The sequence below is a fragment of the Delphinapterus leucas genome, chromosome 3 (assembly GCF_059928025.1).
Source record: "Delphinapterus leucas isolate spDelLeu-1000000601 "Yukka" chromosome 3, BTC_Dleu_Yukka2, whole genome shotgun sequence".
NCBI lineage: Eukaryota > Metazoa > Chordata > Mammalia > Artiodactyla > Monodontidae > Delphinapterus > Delphinapterus leucas.
The window spans coordinates 71,058,123-71,078,314 of NC_143131.1; the positions used below are offsets into that span (position 1 = coordinate 71,058,123).

The following is a 20,192-nucleotide window of genomic DNA, read 5'->3' on the forward strand; positions in this document are numbered from 1 at the left end:
TATCGTCTTATGGTGAGTTCACAAGATGAATGAGATTAAAAAGTCTTTTAATCTTGACATTTTGCTTAAAACACACCAGAAATTTAACAAGTATCAAGTATACAAAAATAGGTACTTTGTTTAAAATTGTCCTTAATTTTGTCTTTGTTCAATGTGTAAATCTGCTCTGTGGGTTAGCTCCACTACTTAAGGTAATAAGGAATGTACCAGCTTCACATTCCAAGGTTGTCCCATATATTTTCACAGTTAAATAAACTTCTAGCCTAGAATTTCAAAATATTGTCCTGATCATCTACCATTAAATTTTAGCTCTTCAAGGAACTTTTAATGATCATTGGTCCAAGCTTTTCCTATTAGAATTAAAAAAAAAACAAAACTACAAACAGCTCTTAAAAGCTAAATTTGCTTGTCAGTAGCCTCAAAGACAGTGGTTGAACTAGGCTAGAATTTTAGAGGAATGCAATGTTTATTCTTTCCTTTCTTCCTCTAATACTAATGGTTTACAATTATGTTTTTTTCTATTGAGTTATACTGAAGCTTCATGATTGTTTTTCATCATTTATTTTATTTCTGTCTTATACACAAACTGTCAAATAAATGGGTTGGGTTTTAGAAGAAAATTAACAATAATTCTTTGGGGAAGTTCTAAGTTTTTTTTTTTTTTTTAATTAAGGAGTCAGTGTAAGCTTTCATTACAGCAATCTTACAAAAGTAGTCGTAGTTCTATTATAGTCTTGACTGTCAACTTATGGCTAGATATTTAAGTATATCAATGTAATATGAATGTTTATTATTTTCCTCTGAATGTTTCAAGTTAGACAAGTACCAAAGGAAAGTGTAAAAATATTTCATAACAATTACTTTGTAGATTTGTTACCATGACCATATGAAAATTCCAGTCTGTTTCTAAGTGTGCTTCTGTTTATATCAATCCATGTGGCTTTTATAGGCGTAGATTGGTAGTATGGATAATGCTAGAGTTGTAGCCATGGTATAGCCAGTCATTTAAGCAAATCATCTAGTAGTATGGTAGGTAGAAGATAGTTAAATTGAGAGCAGGAAAGTTAAAGGGACAAAGGTATTATTTATTGGTTTGGCCAAAAAGTTTGTTTGGGTTTTTCTGTAAGATGTTATGGGGAAACCAAACGAACTTTTTGGCCAGCCCAGTATTTCCCACATGTTTGTTAAATAAATGTGAAGAGTTCAAATGCTTGGTTATGGAATGGATCATCTTAAGACAAAAGAGAATAATCAGCTTCATATTGAAATAGGAAATTAGAATAGCAGCCTTTAGACAGTGTCATTCTGTTTTTCTATTTTAGGGCACAAACATTAAAATGGAATAAAGTTTTATTTTCTCCCAGGTACCATGTGCCTTGTTATATCAAGTCTTGGTTCCTTAGTATATAGAGAGGTAGTAAATGAACCATTTGTTTCCATTTACCCATCTTACTCTCATTTTTCTAGGTAGGCATTAGATTGTAATAAATGTTTTTATCTTGAACAGGTAGACAGTCCTGGAGGTAGAGAGATGGGCAGAAATAGAAGAGGTGAATATGTGAGGTGATTAGACCTGAGCTTATCGAACAGATTAAAAACTGAGTAAATGAATTATTTTTGAGAGACTGAGAAATTAAAAACAATTGAGTTAAAATTGGAATGACTGGTTCAGAGTAAAATGTAAATGTCTAAGTTACATGTAGGTATGTAAAATCTGTAGTAGTATGTTTTTCAACTGCCAATAGTAATTTTATGGTTGCTATTTTTATTCTAATCTCTTAACCTTTTTTCTTAGGTGGTATCATGGAAAACTTGATAGAACTATAGCAGAAGAACGCCTCAGGCAGGCAGGGAAGTCCGGAAGTTACCTTATAAGAGAGAGTGATCGGAGGCCAGGGTCCTTTGTACTTTCATTTCTTAGCCAGACAAATGTTGTCAACCATTTTAGGTAAGTCTTTATTCCTATTATGAGGCTACATACTGTAGCTATTTTGCTGTAGTATTCATAAATATACCTGCTTTAGTGACATTTAAATAATGGAGAAAGAAATGTGTTTTCAATTAAATGATTTAATAAGTGATTTAGAGTAGATACTATTGAATGCTTACTTTTTTTTAAAAAACAGTATCATTGGACTTTTTTGTGCTAATCATAAGTGTAGTTATCACTTTTAAAGTATAAAGAATTACAAAGAAACTTTGAGTGGTAAAGCAGAGACAAAGGAAATGTATACTTTCAGACCACAGAGTAACAGAAAATATAGAAACAGTATTTTAAGAGTGCAGTTTAATTCATTTTAGCTTCACTGTTCTGAAACTCTTTGCATTCATTTCAGTTAAACAGGCATCGAGATTTTCAAGTACAGATATCAAAGTCTGTATCAATATATTTACATATATTATTGTCTTTGATTTCATTTTTGTGGGAGCCATTGGAAAAAAAATTATCTAGTGCCTGTAAAGTTAACTGATAAAATGTTTGTATACCCTTAATTTTCAGATTTTAAAATAGACTTTAAGAGTACTGTCATATCACGTGTAAAATGTGAAATTATTATTATACTCTGTAAATATTTCAAGAGATCTGTAAACTACTTTTAGCCAAAGAAAACTAATTAAAATTGCTATTTTGTCTTAAATATGGAAAGTAAGAAGAGTTATCTGAGGATGGATTTATAAATATTTTAATGAATTATGTAATTGAGGATTATAAGTCAGATATGTATTTCATATCAAATGCATACATATATCTTTTCAAAAGAAATAACCTCAAGTAATTTGCATATGGTGAAGGTATTAATAAGTGGTATTTTAATACAAGGATGCAGATAAAGGAAAAGTATGAAAATTATCGGTTTATAATTTATATGGAACTTGGTCTTAAAAATTGGTTATAAAGGTTTTTGTTTTACTGTATTTTTTTTCCTGTACAAATAGGATTATTGCTATGTGTGGGGATTACTACATTGGTGGAAGACGTTTTTCTTCTCTGTCAGACCTAATAGGTTATTACAGTCATGTTTCCTGTTTGCTTAAAGGAGAAAAATTGCTTTATCCAGTTGCACCTCCAGAGGCAAGTAAAATATCTTTCAAAACTTTATTATTTCATTTTACTAATGGGTTTAGCTCTTGTTCAGTTTCTCGTGACGTTTATTGTAATATAATTCAAGATTTAATTCTGGTTGTACTGTCAGACCATAACTGGCAACTTCTTTAAAAAAAGAAAGTAACTTTTCTGTTACTTTGTATTTAAGTTACTAGATTTTTTTTATCGTACTGTATGGTGATACCCTAACAAATATTTCTGAATGAATGAGGAGTAATTACTGATATCATAGTGCTAATGCTGAAGTTGCTGCAAGATTCTGAAATGTCTTCTGTATCATTGGAGAAATGTTACTTTATATGTTGCGTAGTGTATTTAAAATTAAATGATAACTCATATTACCTGATTAAAAACATATTGGTTATACTGTTAAAAGAATTTCTGTACAAACAACAACAAAACAAGATGAGCATTTCCAGGGTTTGGGTATTTAGAGCTTCAGTAAAAAATAGTTTGAATGATCCTACAGAATTTATAATGTGGAGTTTTACTGGCTTTAACTTTGTGTGGACATACCCAATTTGACTTTGACATAGAAAGGGTTATCTTTTGTAAATCAATTTTTTTATGGTTTCTAGCCAGTAGAAGATAGAAGGCGTGTTCGAGCCATTCTCCCTTACACAAAAGTACCAGACACTGATGAAATAAGGTATTTTATAATATAATCTCGTTTATAGGCATTTGAAACAGGCATTTGAAAGACTGAAAATTTGTTGCTCTTGGACTAGGAAGGTTTTGGAAATTGAGGAAATAGCATCCAGCAAAGCATGCCCTTAATATTAAGTCCATTGTTCCTGTCCCCCTGTGTTGGCTTATCTGTTCAGACTGTGAATTTGGATCAGAGAGGCCACAGTGAAGATGACAGGAGAAATAACTTAGCTTTCATTAGACTATCTGTGACAAAGTGAGGAGAGTTCTTATATATAATTTGTTTTTATTATTTCTATAGAATTTGATTTATTATATAATTGGATAATTATTATCAAATTATCTGTATCTTTCTATAAGTTTAGCTTTCTGATAGAAAATTTGTTTATTATTGGTAAAATGTTAAGGCTACTTTGAATAATTACTGATTCTGAGTTTACAGCTTCTCACTGAAATCAACAGCAGTATTTAAAATGTAGTGATAACTTTTGGGAGGTACTAAAAATTTCTGGAAATATGGTATTTTAAAAAACAAAGATTCAACTATCTGAAATCTCCAAGTAGGCATTCCATTTTTATATGATTGTCCTCAAAATAACTTCTCATTTAGTTCTTATTGGCACATGTTTTTTTGTGATCTAAGCTGGAAAAGCCAGCGAAAGAAAGAGAAGGGAAAGAAAAACAGCACTGAACTGCAAATTCGGGAATTTTGGGTAATTTGTAAATTCCCAGTGGGATCATCTAGGACAGCAGCTCTCAAAGTGTGATCCATGTAACCCTGGGGATCCTTGAGATCCATTCAGAAGATTCATAAGATCAAAACTATTTTTATAATAATACTAACACATAATTTGCCTTTTTCACTGTGACATTTACATGATGGTTCAGAAGCCATGGATAGTAAAACTGCTGGTGTCTTAGCACAAATCAAGGCAGTGGTAACAAATGTATATCGTTTTTCAGTGCCCCATGCTTGCAGTTAAACAAAAAAAGCCAGTTTCGCTTATGAATGGTCCTGGTGAGACAATAAAAAATATTTGTTTTATAAATCTCAACCTATGGCTACACATCTTTTTAATATCTTTGTGATGAAATGGGACATACTCATAAAGCACCTCTACCGTGTACCACGGTTCAATGTCTTGAGGAAAAGAGGTGCTTTGAGAGCTGAACTAGCTGCTTTTTTTTTTTGTGCACATCATTTTCACTAAGGAGAATGGCTGACAGGCAAATTATGGTTATTCAGACTTGAATATCTGACTTTTTAATTTTTTTAAAGAACAAAGTGAATCTGTTACTTCAAGGGAAATAACTGGCAGTATTTGTTGCCAATGACAATTTGAGCTTTCGAGGAAAAATTAGTATTTTGGAGACCCTATATTTGCCATCAGGAGTTTGACAGCTTCCTAGATACTTAATGACTTTTCTGATGAAATGTGCTGATATTGAAGAATGTGATGTTTTGATACTGTATAATGTGTTTATATCTGGATGATCTGCACAGCTCAGTGAACCAGTATTTTCTAAATGATCAATGCATGATGTTACAAAATTATGGCTGGGTAAAAGATCCATTCACAGTGCAAAATAGACCAATAGAGGTTATTAGAATGGTACAGAAAGTTCATTGATACATAGTTTTAGATTCCACATTACAACCAAGCTCCAAGAAAGTACCACTAGTCAAGTTTTGGGGTTAATGTAATAGAATATCTATAATTATCTGAGAGGCTATTAAAATACTCATCCCTTTCACAACTACATATTTGTATAAAGCCAGATTTTCCTCATATACTTTAAGCAAAAAAACGATATAGCAACAGATTGAATAAAGAAATGGATATGAGAATCCAATAGTTTTCAGTTAAGCCAGACATGAGATTTGCAAAAATGCAAGGCAATAACATTCTTATTAAACTTGTAAAGATTATAATTATTTTTCATTTTTTATGTTACCATGTTAATAGGGTATATTATTATTTTAAAAGGAATTAATATTTTTAAACATTTACATTTTAAATTCTAATATGGTAATTATCAATAGATATAATCCATGTAAGTGAATAAATGAAAGCCTGTTAGGGTATCACTTTTTAAAACTGTGAAGGGGTCCTGAGAGACCTTCCAAAAATTGAGTACTTCTGATCTAGGAAGATGAAAATTTAAACAAGAATTAGAATGACAGAAATATGTATGAAGTTATGAGTCTTTTTAAATTTATATATACCTGAGAAGTGTGTTGTTTTTTTTTAAAAGTAAAAACATCTGAAGATTAATGAGATTTAATAAAGCACTTTAACCTGTTTTGAGGAAAAATGCAAAATAATGCATAATTAATCTTAGGATTATGATGTTTCTGCCAGTAAGCTTTTTATTTTTCATGTTTTTGTTTTTTGCATCATAAAAAGTTTGTAGTATAGAAACAAGTCAAAATTAAAAAAAAAAATCTTAGGACTGCTTTTGACCAAAAGTGAAACTTGTCATTTCTCATTTCTCTGACTTCTATTTTAATGTATTTATTTAGGTGGTTGGTTCCAGAAAGGAACAATTTATGCTTGGCTAAGTGGTAATGTCTGCCCCCTTTCAGCTAGTGAAATACTGGTCATTGTTAAGAGTTGTAGAATCAAGGTAGAATGCAGTATTCTGTGCTTATTCAAAAAGAGTGCATCTGAAGCATCGTGTACAAGTTTTTATCCTTGAACTGGTCCAAGTAACAGTGAAGCTTCAGATATTTTAGAGAAAAACAAAGTTTTCAAAGGTATGAGAAGAGATTTACTTACTATAACTTTGGTTTGTGAATATTAAGACTTAAAGGAAAATTTATTTTAAAAATACATATATATTACAGATAGGGATATAGATACAGGGTCAATGGTAGCATCCAGTCAATCTTAAAACCTTCAGCACTCAAAGGCATTTGTTCAAGCCTAAAAGGAAAAGTTCAAGGAATTACTGATGGTTTTATATTGATGACATACATCAACAGCTTTTTAATCCTGTGATTGTGTGGAGGTTGAAAACATCTAGATTCCAATTAAAAGAAACTAGATTGTGTATACATCCCTCCACTCAGGTATTGGTAACAGAAAAAACATGCATGCATTCTCATTATATATACCCCTTGGTACCACTTTCGGAGAAAGAATGCTATACTTGTTGGACCATGGATAGCTGAGTGAATTAAATAAACCCTAATTTTTTTTATGAGAAAAATGTTACTCTCATAAGCATCTGTGTGATAAGGCTAATTATGCTTATTTAAAATAAACTTCTTCTAAAGTAACCTTATCTTGTATATGTGGAATGAGTTAATAATATTTAGTTTATGTTTATAATTTTATGTCTAACCTATATCTGAAAGAGTAATAACATTGAAACTTAAATTTTAAAGTTGTTTTCTTTTAGTTACACCCCAAAGCCTGTAATATTTGTATAATTACTGTTTACATAAATTCCAGTTTGAATCTAACAATAATCCAGTGATACAGATAGTATAGGTACCGTTATTAAACCCATTTTATGCATGTCTAAATTAAGATTCAGATAAGTGTCTTTTACATGTAGATGATGACAGAAACAGGACAAAAATCTAGAGTATTTGACTTTAACCCCTTGCATTTTCCAGTATCCTATTATCTCTGTGAGGTGGTACATAATCAATTAAATTTCCATGTTAAAAATTTTATTTAATTTTAATAACTTCATAATTGCTATTTTCAGTTTCTTAAAAGGAGATATGTTCATTGTTCATAACGAGTTAGAAGATGGATGGATGTGGGTTACAAATCTAAGAACAGATGAACAAGGTCTTATTGTTGAAGACCTAGTAGAAGAGGTGGTAAGTTTTGTTCTTTTCTTCTCCTTCTCAGAATTCTAAATACTTTTTAAATTTTGGAACTTGTCCATAATCAGGGAAATTAGCTATGGATATATTTCTTTTATGAAAAACCTCAATTCATAAGTACAAGTAATTTTTCATTAAAACGTATTTACTGTTGGTAATGCTATTTATTTGTAAATAGCACAACCAAGCTAGCATGTTTTAATCTGTGGTTGCCAATTTTCAGGATGTTTTCATGAGTTTCTAAGAATTAAAAATGTATTAACATGTGTGCTTATTTGTATCCCTTTTTGTCTTCTTGGTCTTCCTTATAAATGATGTTATGTCCAACTGATCATGGAATCTCAAATGGTTGCACGTTTGCTTTCAAACACTTTATCTCCCAAATATATGTATAATTTTCTAGTAACCTTGGAAAAATGGAGTTATATTACACATATATTATCACATGGTTCTATATTTTGAATATTTCCCTTGTTTTCAATGTCATCACAAAATACATTATCAGTAGTCTTAGACACTATAAATAATCGTGTTTGTGCATTTTTAGATACAGATCAGCGTTCAAGCGGCATATGCATTTCAGATACAGTATTGAGTATCACTGAAACATATTAAACATTGTATTATAGTTTTGGAATTCACTCTTCTCTTTTGGATTTGTCCAGCAGGATGGAATGGTTGTCTGTTATTTTTTACAACCCTCAGAGTGACTGTTTTTAAATTATGCCTTGAACCTGGTAATATGCTGAAACTTGTGCTCTGATTGTTCCAGGAGGACGGCAGTGGAGAATATTTTTCTTTGCTATTAATTCTCTTGTCTGCCTATTCTGGCAGCCAGATCTTGATATGTAGCAGTAAAACATACTGAGGAAAAGTGGGAGGAGTTGAGGAAATGGTATGATACGTTCCATACTCATAGTCACATAGTTACTTAGTGGAAGAGCTGGGATTAGAACTAATTCCTAGATTAGAATTATGTACTCTACAGCAAGAGTGATATTTATTCTGTATGGACAAGAAGTGTTCAAACTGAAGAATCTTAACATCTACGTTAGTTTTACTACAAAGTTTCTTAGTAGTATGTTGGATTTTCTTTCTGCTGTAACCCCCCTACCCCCATTATTCTGATTATTTAAAGGAATTGAGGTGTAGTTGAACTTTTCTCTCAAGCTCTTGGAACTCTGGGTCAAATTTAACAAGATAAATTTTAATAAGGATAAGTGAAAGTTATCCATTGAATATAGGGGAAAAAAGAAAACAAAAGCCCAGTTTAAGATAAGGAGACATGACCTAACATACAAGGAAAGAAAAAAAAAGGAGAACAAGTTAACAACTCAGTGTGAGTGAACAATGTGATGTGGCTGTTACAAATGAATATGGTCATACTTTGAATTAGTAGTGAAATGGTTCTAAGTTAGAATTATAAACAGTTTTTACTTCAGTATTTAGAATAATTTTTCATAATGGTCTTCATTGAAACATAGTGAATCCTTGTAGATTGGAGAGCCATTTGGAGATTGTCTAGATTTCAGACATTTGGTTGCTGGATGGATTTAAGGAAGTTCCCACCCTGAAATTCTAATTTTCATTACTGTTCTCCAAGCACATTTGTACTATATTATGTCTTAATTCCAGAATGTAAGCTCTGTGAGGATTTTTGTCTCTGATTCAATGTGTCCCTGTTGCCTAGAATAATGTCTGGCATTAGCAGGCATTCAGTAAATGTTTGTTGAATGAATGGATGTCTCTATGCCTATTCTTTTCCCTCTTCCTTGACACTCCTGCCCTGCTAAAACTGCTTTGTAAAATTTGATTCATCTATCAATTCGGCTCAGATGTTGCCCCTTTTTTCACACCCTTTCTTAGGCTAAGTTGTTTCCTCGTGTGTTTCCATAGCACCTTGTTAACTTTATATCCCATTACATTTAAAATTAATTAATTCTGTAAACCTCTTATATAGAGATTAACTCCTTTTGGGCAGGGATAATGCATTTTGTTTTTATGTAATTTGTTTTTAGCATTTTGTAATATAGAAGGCATTTAGCAAGTGTTTGATTTTAATTTGGTTAGATATTTGATATTTGAGTGAGGACCAAATTTAGAGAAGTAAATCCATGTGTACTTAGTTCATTTTTCTACCCTTTCCTTTGTTATTCAATGGAAACTTGATGCCAGGTACTGTGCTGGGTACTAGGACTACAATTCAACAGATATTCAGTGAAAATTATGTGCCAAGCGTTGTGTTAGTGGTTGTGGTAGTCAGTGTTAACAAAAAAGGTCAGGTCTTAAGATGCTTATAGCCACGATAATGGAATGAATATCACCTAGTATATCTTAAATAATGGCAATATCAAATAGAGTAGGGTAAAGTTCAAAAGATGAAAAAAGAAGGATGTCTTTTCTATTCAGAGTAAAAGTTCATGTTTATGTTTTAGGGACTCAGTGTCTTACTGAGGAGGTAGTGTTTGAGACAGATCCTGCCTAGATGGTTTAGGTTTTAACTAACAGGTAGGAAGTAGTGAGTGGAAAGGACATTCTAAGTAAAAAAGAGCAAGCTACAGTGGTGGGAAAATGTAGATTAGCAAAGAAGTAGTTTATGAGTGACCATGATATAGATACCTAAAGAGAAATGGTAGTATGAGACAGGAAACGTAGACTTGAGTCATTTGGTAAAGGATTCTGGTTGTAAACTGAGGAATTTGTGGGCAGTAGAGAGGTACTAAAGGTCTGGTTTTTAAAATTTGTTTATTTTTGTTTGGTTTGGTTTGGTGTTTCTTAATGCAGGGCAAAGTTGCAGTTGAAACTGATGAATCCAGATTGGAGTGGTGGGGTGGGATGGGGCACAGAGATAATTATACTAGTTGGCTGTTGTTAATAGTTTAAGAAAAGAGAGGAGAAGGGCCTGATTTAGAGTAATCACAACAAAGAGAGAAGAGGACTAAGGGGGAGAGTTTTGGAAAGACCTTTCATGAATAGAAACACCTTTACTTGTATATACATAAATATGAAGGTCAGGGTGTAGATATGTTTGAAGATAAGATTTTATTAATTTTAATAAAAATATATTAATAATTACATAAAAACTGTCTTAATGTTTTTCCTTTTAGGGCCGGGAAGAAGATCCACATGAAGGCAAAATGTAAGTCCGTGTTAACTATTAAAGGGGAAAAAAATATATTGTAAACTTACTAATTGGAAAACTTTGATCTAAAAATATTTTAAAAGAAAATTGATATTTCTTGAGCTGACTTAAACATTTTTTTTTTATTTGGCTTGAGTTGATTTCTAACTATTTTCTTAAGGACCTAGTGATAATGAAGGTGGCTTATACCTACATATAACTCTTATATCACCAAACTAAAGACTTTTTGATAAACAGTACATTAATAACATTATGAATGTCATAATTCCTCACATTTTTTTTGGTTTTCTTATTGATTTATTCATAGTGTTTCTTGTTTTTATTGCCATTATCTTTTATGTACTTTATGGTTCAGTTTTTGTTTTGTTTTTTTAAAGTCAGAGAGCTTTTCCCCCCCAAATTATGGTTCTTTACCATATTAATAAGATTCTGCAAGGACTTTATTTTCATAATTTTTTCAGGCTGATTTTAAGTATAAGGGCTAATTCAAAGACCAGGTATTACTACACCTACTACTTGCCACATTCTTATTTTATATTCCTACTATTTGCTACATTTTTCTCTTATATTCCAGAAGTTATTAGTGGCTTTTATGGGAGATCACTCCACATGGTGTTTCAGCTTTGCTCTAATTTTATTAATGTCCTTGAAGATATTTTTAGTGTCCTTCTCATCCCTCTTGATATTTATTTGTATGTATGTTTTCTTTTAAAGGGCTTAACTTTAAAAAAAATTTTTTTTCTTTTTTTTTTTAACATCTTTATTGGAGTATAATTGCTTTACAATGGTGTGTTAGTTTCTGCTGTATAACAAAGCGAATCAGCTATATGTATACATATATCCCCATATCCCCTCCCTCTTGCATCTCCCTCTCACCCTCCCTATCCCACCCCTCTAGGTGGTCACAAAGCACCGAGCTGATCTCCCTGTGCTATGCAGCTGCTTCCCACTAGCTATCTATTTTACATTTGGTAGTGTATATATGTCAATGCTACTCTCTCACTTCGTCCCAGTTTACCCTTCCCCCTCCCCGTATCTAAAGGGCTTAACTCTTAATCCAAATTCTGTTTTACTCATATTATTTTAATAAACTGTTCATCTAATATGTTTTCAGTGGAATATTTTTTCTTTCCTTCCTGTCGGCAATTATGGATGGAATTTAAGGCTTGCCTCTCGAGTGTTTGCTTATTCTGAATTCTAACCATTAGAACATGAAAACAAACTGAATACTCCACTTTCAGTCATCTAATTTAGTTCCCACCCTTTCTTAAGTGGAACATATGAGATTTTCTGAGTTCATTTTCCTTATTGTTCTGTGTAGCTGCAAAGTAGGCTTCATCAGTGAGACTGTACTTTGTTGATAGTACTAGTTTGAAGTCTTCTCACTACCTATGTGAGGAGTTGCAAATTCTAATTAATGTTTGGAGGAGGCATACAGATAATGTAAGCAAATGAACTGGGTCAGGTGTATATATTCCCATTTTTCTCAAATTACAATAATCTTGATCTTTCTTATTTTCCCACTTTGATAGCGATCAAGGAACATGGAAATGTTTGGCTACTGTAAGAAAATAACACTGCAAGTGTGGTAGTAAATGGAAACTAACATTTACTGTTTGTATCACAGAAGACTGCAGGAAGTCAAAAACTAGACAGTGTTTGCCGGCAGTGAGGTGACCCATCTAACTGATGTGTGAAAGTGTGTGAGTCTAGTGTTATGAAAGCCTCCTGATTTTCAAGAGAAGCAAGAAATCTATATTTTTATCCCTATTTAAAATAATACCATAAATTCTTTTTAAAAAGAAAAGAAAATAAAAGAGAGGTCAAATACCAAGAAACATTTAAAGCTATATCCAGTTTTCTTATAAAATATAAATCCCAGTTTCACTGGGAAATCTTTTATTAAAATTTAATACATTTGTGATCATTCCATATTCTGAACTTTATAGTTTTCAACTTATTTGGTATTTAGCATAAGCTAAATTTGCATTGTTGGTTTATTTTATGTATTTGTCAGCTCCCTCTGATTTCTTAAGGTGTTGACTGGCAGTGAAGCATCCTCATTAACATCCCCGAGTGCCTTTTGAGACTAAATAGATGGTATAACTTTAGTTGTGTTCCTTTTCAGCTCCATATTTCCATGACACAAGTACCAAGTCCTGCTGTTTTTATTTTCTAAAATATGTCTTGAATGTGTGCCTTCTTCTCAGTCTTAAGCAACCATATTCTAGTTCAGGCCCTTTTCATCTCGTACCAGGACTCTGATGTAGCAATAACCTCTAAGTTGGTCTTGCTTGACACTTTAGTCTCATCAAATCCTTTCTTCTAACAGCTAGAATAATCTACCTAAAACATGTGTCTGACTGTATTACTTTCTCACTTAAAATTCTTGCCTGATTCTCTTTACCTTAGCAGAGTCTGAGAAGATCTGATCCAGGTCTTGTGTCCTTTATAAGCCCTATCTCTTGTCATTTCTAGTTTTATATTCTACTCTCCGGCTTGTAGATCTTCAAATGCTCAGTACTGTTTTTCTCCTTCGCTCAAGCTACTTCCTAGGCCAGAATTCCCCTCCATTGTGTTTGGTTAGTGCCTATTCTTACTTAGAGACTTAACCCATTTATCACTCTTCCCAAGAAGTCTTCTGTTATCTTCCCCCTTATACACCCTACAGAATTAGTGCCCTTCTCTGTTATTCTAAAAATGCCCTCAGCATGTACCTATCACTGCGCTTTGTTATATTTTCTACATTCTTTTTATAGTTATACAGTATTTATGTTCCTTTTCTTACTAGAATGGGGACTTCCTAAGGTCACAGTCTCATTTTTCTATTATTGGTACAAACCATGTGCTTGAAATATACTCATTTTACATGTGGTAATAAATGCCTGAATGAGGAAACTCAGATCCAATCCTTTCAGAAAACAGTATTGCCAATTTGTTCTCTAAACGCTATTTTTTGCCCCCTCCCCCTTTCAGATTCCCCTTTTCTCCTTTATTCTAGCTATAGAGAAATATAGAATGGGCCTTCGAGGTCATCTAATCAACTATCTACTAGAATATAGAAATGTTGTTTTAGCCTTTGTAGTAAGTGGTCATTTCAGCTGTGTTTGAATGCAGTATGGAACTTTACTGCCTTTCAAGGCAGCCTGGACTGCTCCAGTTATTGTATACTTGTTTTAAATTATTCATAATTAACTTTGTGAGCCTCAGGAAATCTGAATTAGTGAGTTAAGGGTTGGAATAAAGTTAAAGAGAGAAAGTAAAAGTTTAACATTTTATTCATGTGAAAAGGTAAAAATTCAGTTATATTTTATACTCTGACCAGTAATAATATGGATAATTTAAAACAGTATGAACAGCCTCTAAACCTGTAACATTGGATTTTAGGGCATTTATATATTTTAGTCTTGTAGTATGTTTACTTTCCAACTTGTTCTTTAAGCCACAATTAAAAATAATTATAGACCCTAAGAATATATGGCAAAGTGGTAGAGAGGTAATCTGGAGTTGTCAGCTTGATATTAACATATAACATGTCTTAATCAGCAAGATAGATAATAGTCCTTCAGATGAGAGATTTTAAGTAATTACTAGTAATTAATTTTTTAAACCAGATATATCATTTTAAGGTAAATTATTTAAATACTTTAGTTATTATATGCAGATTTTGACTATAATGCCTTTTATAATAATTTCTAAAGGCTTATTTTAAGTATGCAGAATATTAAATATTCTAGCAATCTGATATGCTAGGCCATTAGCTCAAATAGAATTAGTAATACTAAGTCATTCTTTTCTTTCAGTTCTTGATGTTGGTATCTATTATTTCTCATCATTCAGTCTTATTTTCTGGCTTTCAGTAAAGTATGAATCAACCATGTTGATTTGAAGAGAGAACTTATAGAGAAATTCACTTTGAGAGAAGTATGAGAAAAATTAATCCACTAATTTTTTTTCTGGGCAGTTCTGGTGGGCTCTACCTCTACCACTCCCCCCTCCTAATAAAAAGAAAAAAGAATGCTAGCTATGATGTAAGCTTAACAATTTGTCATTATCAGAATTAAAATCATTGCTGTTTTCGTATTGGTAATTAATACGGAAATTGTAGTTCATAATAGATAGTCCCTAATTTTTCTATATTTTATTGAACTTAGGCATGTTTACAAAGTGTAGTAACAAATGTAAAAGGAATGAGGTCATTTGATCAATTGCATTGCATTTATTTCATTATGTCAGCTTGAATTAAACTTATGTTAGTTGTTTAGTTTTGATGGTATAATAGCAAAAAAGACTTTTGATTTACATATTTAATATATTCTTTTTTCAAGATGGTTCCATGGGAAAATTTCCAAACAAGAAGCTTATAATTTACTAATGACAGGTATTTATATATTCACTTTCCTTTTCTAATGTTGTTATTTAAAAAGAATAAAAAAGTGAACCAACCATTTATCATGTATTTTGCCTTTAGCATTCATTTGATATTTATGTATATTGTAATTTCTTGCCCAGCATAGAGAAATTGGTGTTCTTGGTTTTGGGTGTTCTTTAGTTGAAAATATGCAATATAAAATTCAGTGCAGTGCGTTTTCCTTCTGCACCAGGCCCCTGTATTCTTCCTTAGAAGCAGTGCCAGATGAGTGTTTTTTCCAGAAGTTTCATGTCTGTCTTCCTCACCCCTACTTACCCCACTACACATACCCCCCCCACATGCTCTCACAGGAACATACAATACACTTTTTTCATGTTAAGATGTATTTTGGGAAATCATTCCGTATCTGCATATATAAATTTTCATTATTCTTTTTAATGACCATAAGCTTTCCATTGTACAAATACCATAATTTATTATCAGTCTCTTATAGAGGAATATCATGTTGTTTTCATTTTCTTGCTGTTCAGGTGCAGCAAATGTTCTTGCATTTATCTTTGTATACTTGTAGAATTTTAAAATTGGGCCTTATTTAAAATATGTTGATTTTAACATTTCCTAAAACTGTGCGGTTACAGAGATATGCAAAATAAAAATTGAATTGTACTGTGGGTTTATTATTTAAAACAAAAACTATTTCATTATCACTTATCCTAACTAAAATTTAAGACTGAATTAATTTAGTTACCAAATATCTCTTCAGGAAACCATACTTTAGAAGGACTCGAGAGAAGTTTAAGCAGTAATCTGTAATTTAGAAGATCTTAGTTCTTTAAAAATGACCAGAGTTCAATGTATATGATGAATAAACCACTGATCATTTAAAGATCTTATCTGAGTTACTGTTCAAGCCATAAGGCATTGCCTTTAATGTAATTAATAGTTAGCTCTTTTGAAAGATTTATGGCAGTTTTAGGAAGTATTCAATTTTATTGTGGGGATATAGGTTAAAAATTCATTAAAGAACATGGTAATTCTATATGGTAGTAACAGAGACCAAATGCTCAACCAAAATGACATGGTACCTGCTTTCAAAGTGGGACCAAAATATTTATTTTAGTGAATTTACTGAATTTTGAATATACACTTATGATTTTGAACTTGCACCACCAAATACCTGAGGCACTCAGTCTTGTTTTAGACATGTAAATTGAAAAAGAGCTAAACTTAATTTCCTTATGTTAGTTTTTATTTTCTTTCGGTCATGTGCTCTTTTAAGAGTCTGATGATTTTCTCCCAGGAAAAATACACATAAGCACTTGCATGCACAGTTTTGCAGTAATTTCTATTTTTTGTATTGAACATGAAATTACTTGGTAGTAAATGCCTTGGATAGATGATTGGAACTATTAGTAATTTACATAAAAATGATGTCTGATATTCTAAGTGTTCATTGTGCTTTCCGAAAAGCAATCAAGTTCTGATCTTTTCTGTCATTAGGACTTAAACAGAGAAAAGGTAAAAAAGCATCTTAGTGGTAAAAGTCACTGCCAATTGCAGATGTCAAAAAGACTTCTCTAAAATTAATATGAAAATATTTAATACATGATAATTTGCTTCTGTATGACTATTCAAGATCGTGCCTGTTAAATGAAATATAGTGCATGTGTATTGATTTTGATTAGGTACACAAATATTTCAGTTGTTTTGAATCTACTTTTGTAAGCTTTTGGTACTATTTTATTATAGTTATGACCTTTTAATGTTTAATCAGAAGCATTACTTAAGTACAGAGTATTCTTAAGTAAAATTCACTTTAACTTTTTTAGACTTTTCTTTTGCAAACAGAATATAGTAGTTTTAGCCAGTAACCCCATCTGTGGTTAGAGTATTCTTTCCAAGTTATGACAGGTGTAGACTTATTAACCAGAAGTCAGTGCTGCACATTTCTGCCCTGTATTTTTATGTAATAAAGACAAGCAACATCATGGATGGTTGTGCCTCATAAACCAGAAAATACAAAAAGAAATTGCCTTAAAATTATCTTTATTTTAAAAAAGTTTCAGAAATTCTCTGGTGGTCCAGTGGTTAGGACTCGGCCCTTTCATTGCCCTGGCAATGAAATCTAGGTTCAGTCCCTGGTCGGGGAACTAAATCCTGCAAGCCGTGCAGTGCAGCCAAAAAAAAAAACCAAACCAAAACAATCAAAAGTTCCTGGTGAAAATTTTACATATGTTTTTGACTTCTGAATGTATTTTGTAATTGTACTACTTAACGCTTTTTCTTTTTTAATTTGATAATTAGGGAATAAAACTAACAGCTTAATTTTTATAGTTGGTCAAGTCTGCAGTTTTCTTGTGAGGCCATCAGATAATACTCCTGGTGACTATTCACTTTATTTTCGGACCAATGAAAATATTCAGCGATTTAAAATATGTCCAACACCAAACAATCAGTTTATGATGGGAGGTCGATATTATAACAGGTAAGTCGTGAGAAATTTTTAGTTTTACTTTTGGCAAGGAGAGTTGAAATCTTGATAATATAATATATCAGAATCAAAATTATATAAAAGTTTCTGACTTTGTAATATTTAAAATTATAAGACATTTAATATAATTTAGTAGTAGTCATATCCAAGAATTCTTTAGCTAGTGTCAAATGTGAGTATAAATTAATAACTTTTTATTTCCTTCCAAAATTATGTAATTTTTTGATTATGCACAAGTTATTTGCAGCAAATTTGCTAAATCCATACATTATCTGTAGGACAGCAGAACATTTCATCTAAGAAAAAGAAAATATATTGCCGTTTTTTATCAATGAGACATTTTAATAGGTCACTCTTTAAGAACCTTTTTACCTGAGACTTATTAATAATGTTACCCCAAAATAATTGGGTTGTTCTCAAGTTGGTATTATTTGTAATTATTGGTTCCTACTTCTCACCTTTAAAATTCTTGGTAAACTCTTTGCTTGTCCCAAAACTCAGGTTGGACTTCATTCACTTGATTAGGAAAACCAGTTAATAGAAAAAAACATATGATAGAATGTCAGCTGTTTTTTTTTCTGCATAATAGAAAGTAATCTTTCATTTTATTTCTGAGTGTAAACGTTTTCCCATTCTGGATAACTCTGGAGTAGCATGATTTTTCCTCTTTTGGAGGCTAGTGTAAGCTAAAATGCCGGCATTTTCCTAGTTTAATGCCTTAAAATAAAACAGAGCAAAAAACCTAAAACAAGTTCTGTTGCTTGCCAGTTATTCAGTGGATAGTGATACGACATCAAATGGAAGATGAATGTAGACGATTGGACCCTTTCACACACCTCATATATGAGCTGCTTGAACCCCTTCTAGCATTACAGTCTGATCTAGACATCCTCACTGAAAATCTAGCTAGGTGCAATTTGAGCTCTCTATGAAGGTAAATTAAATTTTCCCATTGTCCAGGTTTCTAGGGGCATAGAATATATAAAACAATAAATTGAAAACATTCTTAACTGAATTGATAAATGTTTGCATGGAGTTTTTTTAAGATAAAGTATTTTACATTAATTCTGGTGGAAGTTTGTTTTGCTTGATTTAAAGTTCTTTATGATACACATTCTGTAAAGATGAAAATTCTTCCTACATAATGGAGGCCGCCTGTAAAATATATAAAGGTAGTCTCTTTTGTTGATAAAGACCAGAATGAAACAGGAAGAAATACATATTTGAAGTATATTTCTTTCCAAATTATTAGTCTGCTTGCAAAATTATGATTTAAATTTTTTTCAAATATATGTTAATGTAGTGTCCGTGGTCATTCCCCCAAATTAGACTGTTTATTCCCCTTGTATATGTTCATCTTATAAAGTTCAGGAGTATTGTTGTTGTTAGCTTTAATATTAAAAAAATCATTTTTAAAGGAAAGCTGGAACTATGTGACCCTCATGCCTAGAAAATGGCAGTTTTTATAATTGTTTTGGAAATACATACTCCATTTCAGCATTAATGTCAGTAATGAAGTAATTTCTAAGAAGATACACCTTTATGATTATCACTTATTGTTTAGATATGGAAGTGTAAAGTTGGATTATCCAATAAATCTATGTAACAGAGCCAAATTCTGCTGACCTGTCTCCACATTAACTCTACATTAGTCTTCGGGCAAAGAGAAGTAGCAGTTATGTCCGTTTCATTTAGAAACTACATTGTTGAGACGTAACTTTAATATTCCTATATTTTAAATTTTAGAAAAGTAGGAGAGGCATTTAACAACAAATATAATTCAGTAAACATTTATTGAGTGATCTACTTTTTGAAGTGTATTATACAGATCTGTGCATATATAGTAAAGAACAAAGATACTGTTCCTACGTTATTAGTGCTCAGGTCTTCTAGAAAAGATGGTAAGCTGACTGATAAATTCAAGGATGCACAAATATGCATAGGAGAATCAGTGGGAAGAGAGTAGTTGAGATGGTGATTAAGAAGGGAGAGGGAAGATTTTGGTCAGACGTTTAAGATTACTAACATGTAGTGTTCAAGAAGAGAGAGAGTTATATTTATTAAAAAGTAAATTATTAAAATGAAAGTACAGGATATAGTATCTCTAGAAACTCACAGTTATTTTACAGATTTATAGTTAACATATTTTAATTTTCTGAGTTGTAAATCTGATTTCATGGCTAGAACTATGGAATGTCTAGGAAATTTTTGTTTGTTATGTCTCTCTTGACTGTTTCCTTAGGCATATCTGGGTAGACTATGAACTAAAGAGTAATTAAAAAAAAAAAACTTCTTGGAAGTCCAGGTCATTGGTAAAAAATATATCTGATTGGTTGCCACATGCTTGTAAATTTGCTCCTGGACAGTCTGAACTGTATGTACTCCATGCAGTAGTATTCTGTTCTTTCAGCTCATGGTCAAGAATTATATCGTAACATTGAGGTGCTACACAGAATAGATTGCATTTACAGTTGTAGAGCCAGAGACCTTGGATATTTTCTCCGATTTGGTGCCTTTTGCTTTGAAACACATAGTCATCTCTGTTGTGGTACCTAGGTATCTTCAAATGTATTCTTTCTGATTTTCGTT

At 31.9% G+C, this 20,192-nt stretch overlaps 1 protein-coding gene across 3 annotated transcripts in view; it reads left to right on the top strand.

Annotated features, from left to right (window-relative positions):
• The window catches only part of RASA1 (RAS p21 protein activator 1), a 109,192-nt gene that overhangs the window by 48,363 nt on the left and 40,637 nt on the right, over nucleotides 1-20,192 (top strand). For all 3 annotated transcript variants that reach the window (XM_089909101.1, XM_089909099.1, XM_089909100.1), the window contains exons 2-8: nucleotides 1,796-1,948; nucleotides 2,938-3,077; nucleotides 3,689-3,755; nucleotides 7,475-7,592; nucleotides 10,706-10,737; nucleotides 15,069-15,121; nucleotides 17,447-17,597. In XM_089909101.1, coding sequence (XP_089765227.1) covers nucleotides 1,796-1,948; nucleotides 2,938-3,077; nucleotides 3,689-3,755; nucleotides 7,475-7,592; nucleotides 10,706-10,737; nucleotides 15,069-15,121; nucleotides 17,447-17,597 — 714 coding nt within the window. The remainder of the gene's footprint in view (nucleotides 1-1,795; nucleotides 1,949-2,937; nucleotides 3,078-3,688; nucleotides 3,756-7,474; nucleotides 7,593-10,705; nucleotides 10,738-15,068; nucleotides 15,122-17,446; nucleotides 17,598-20,192) is intronic.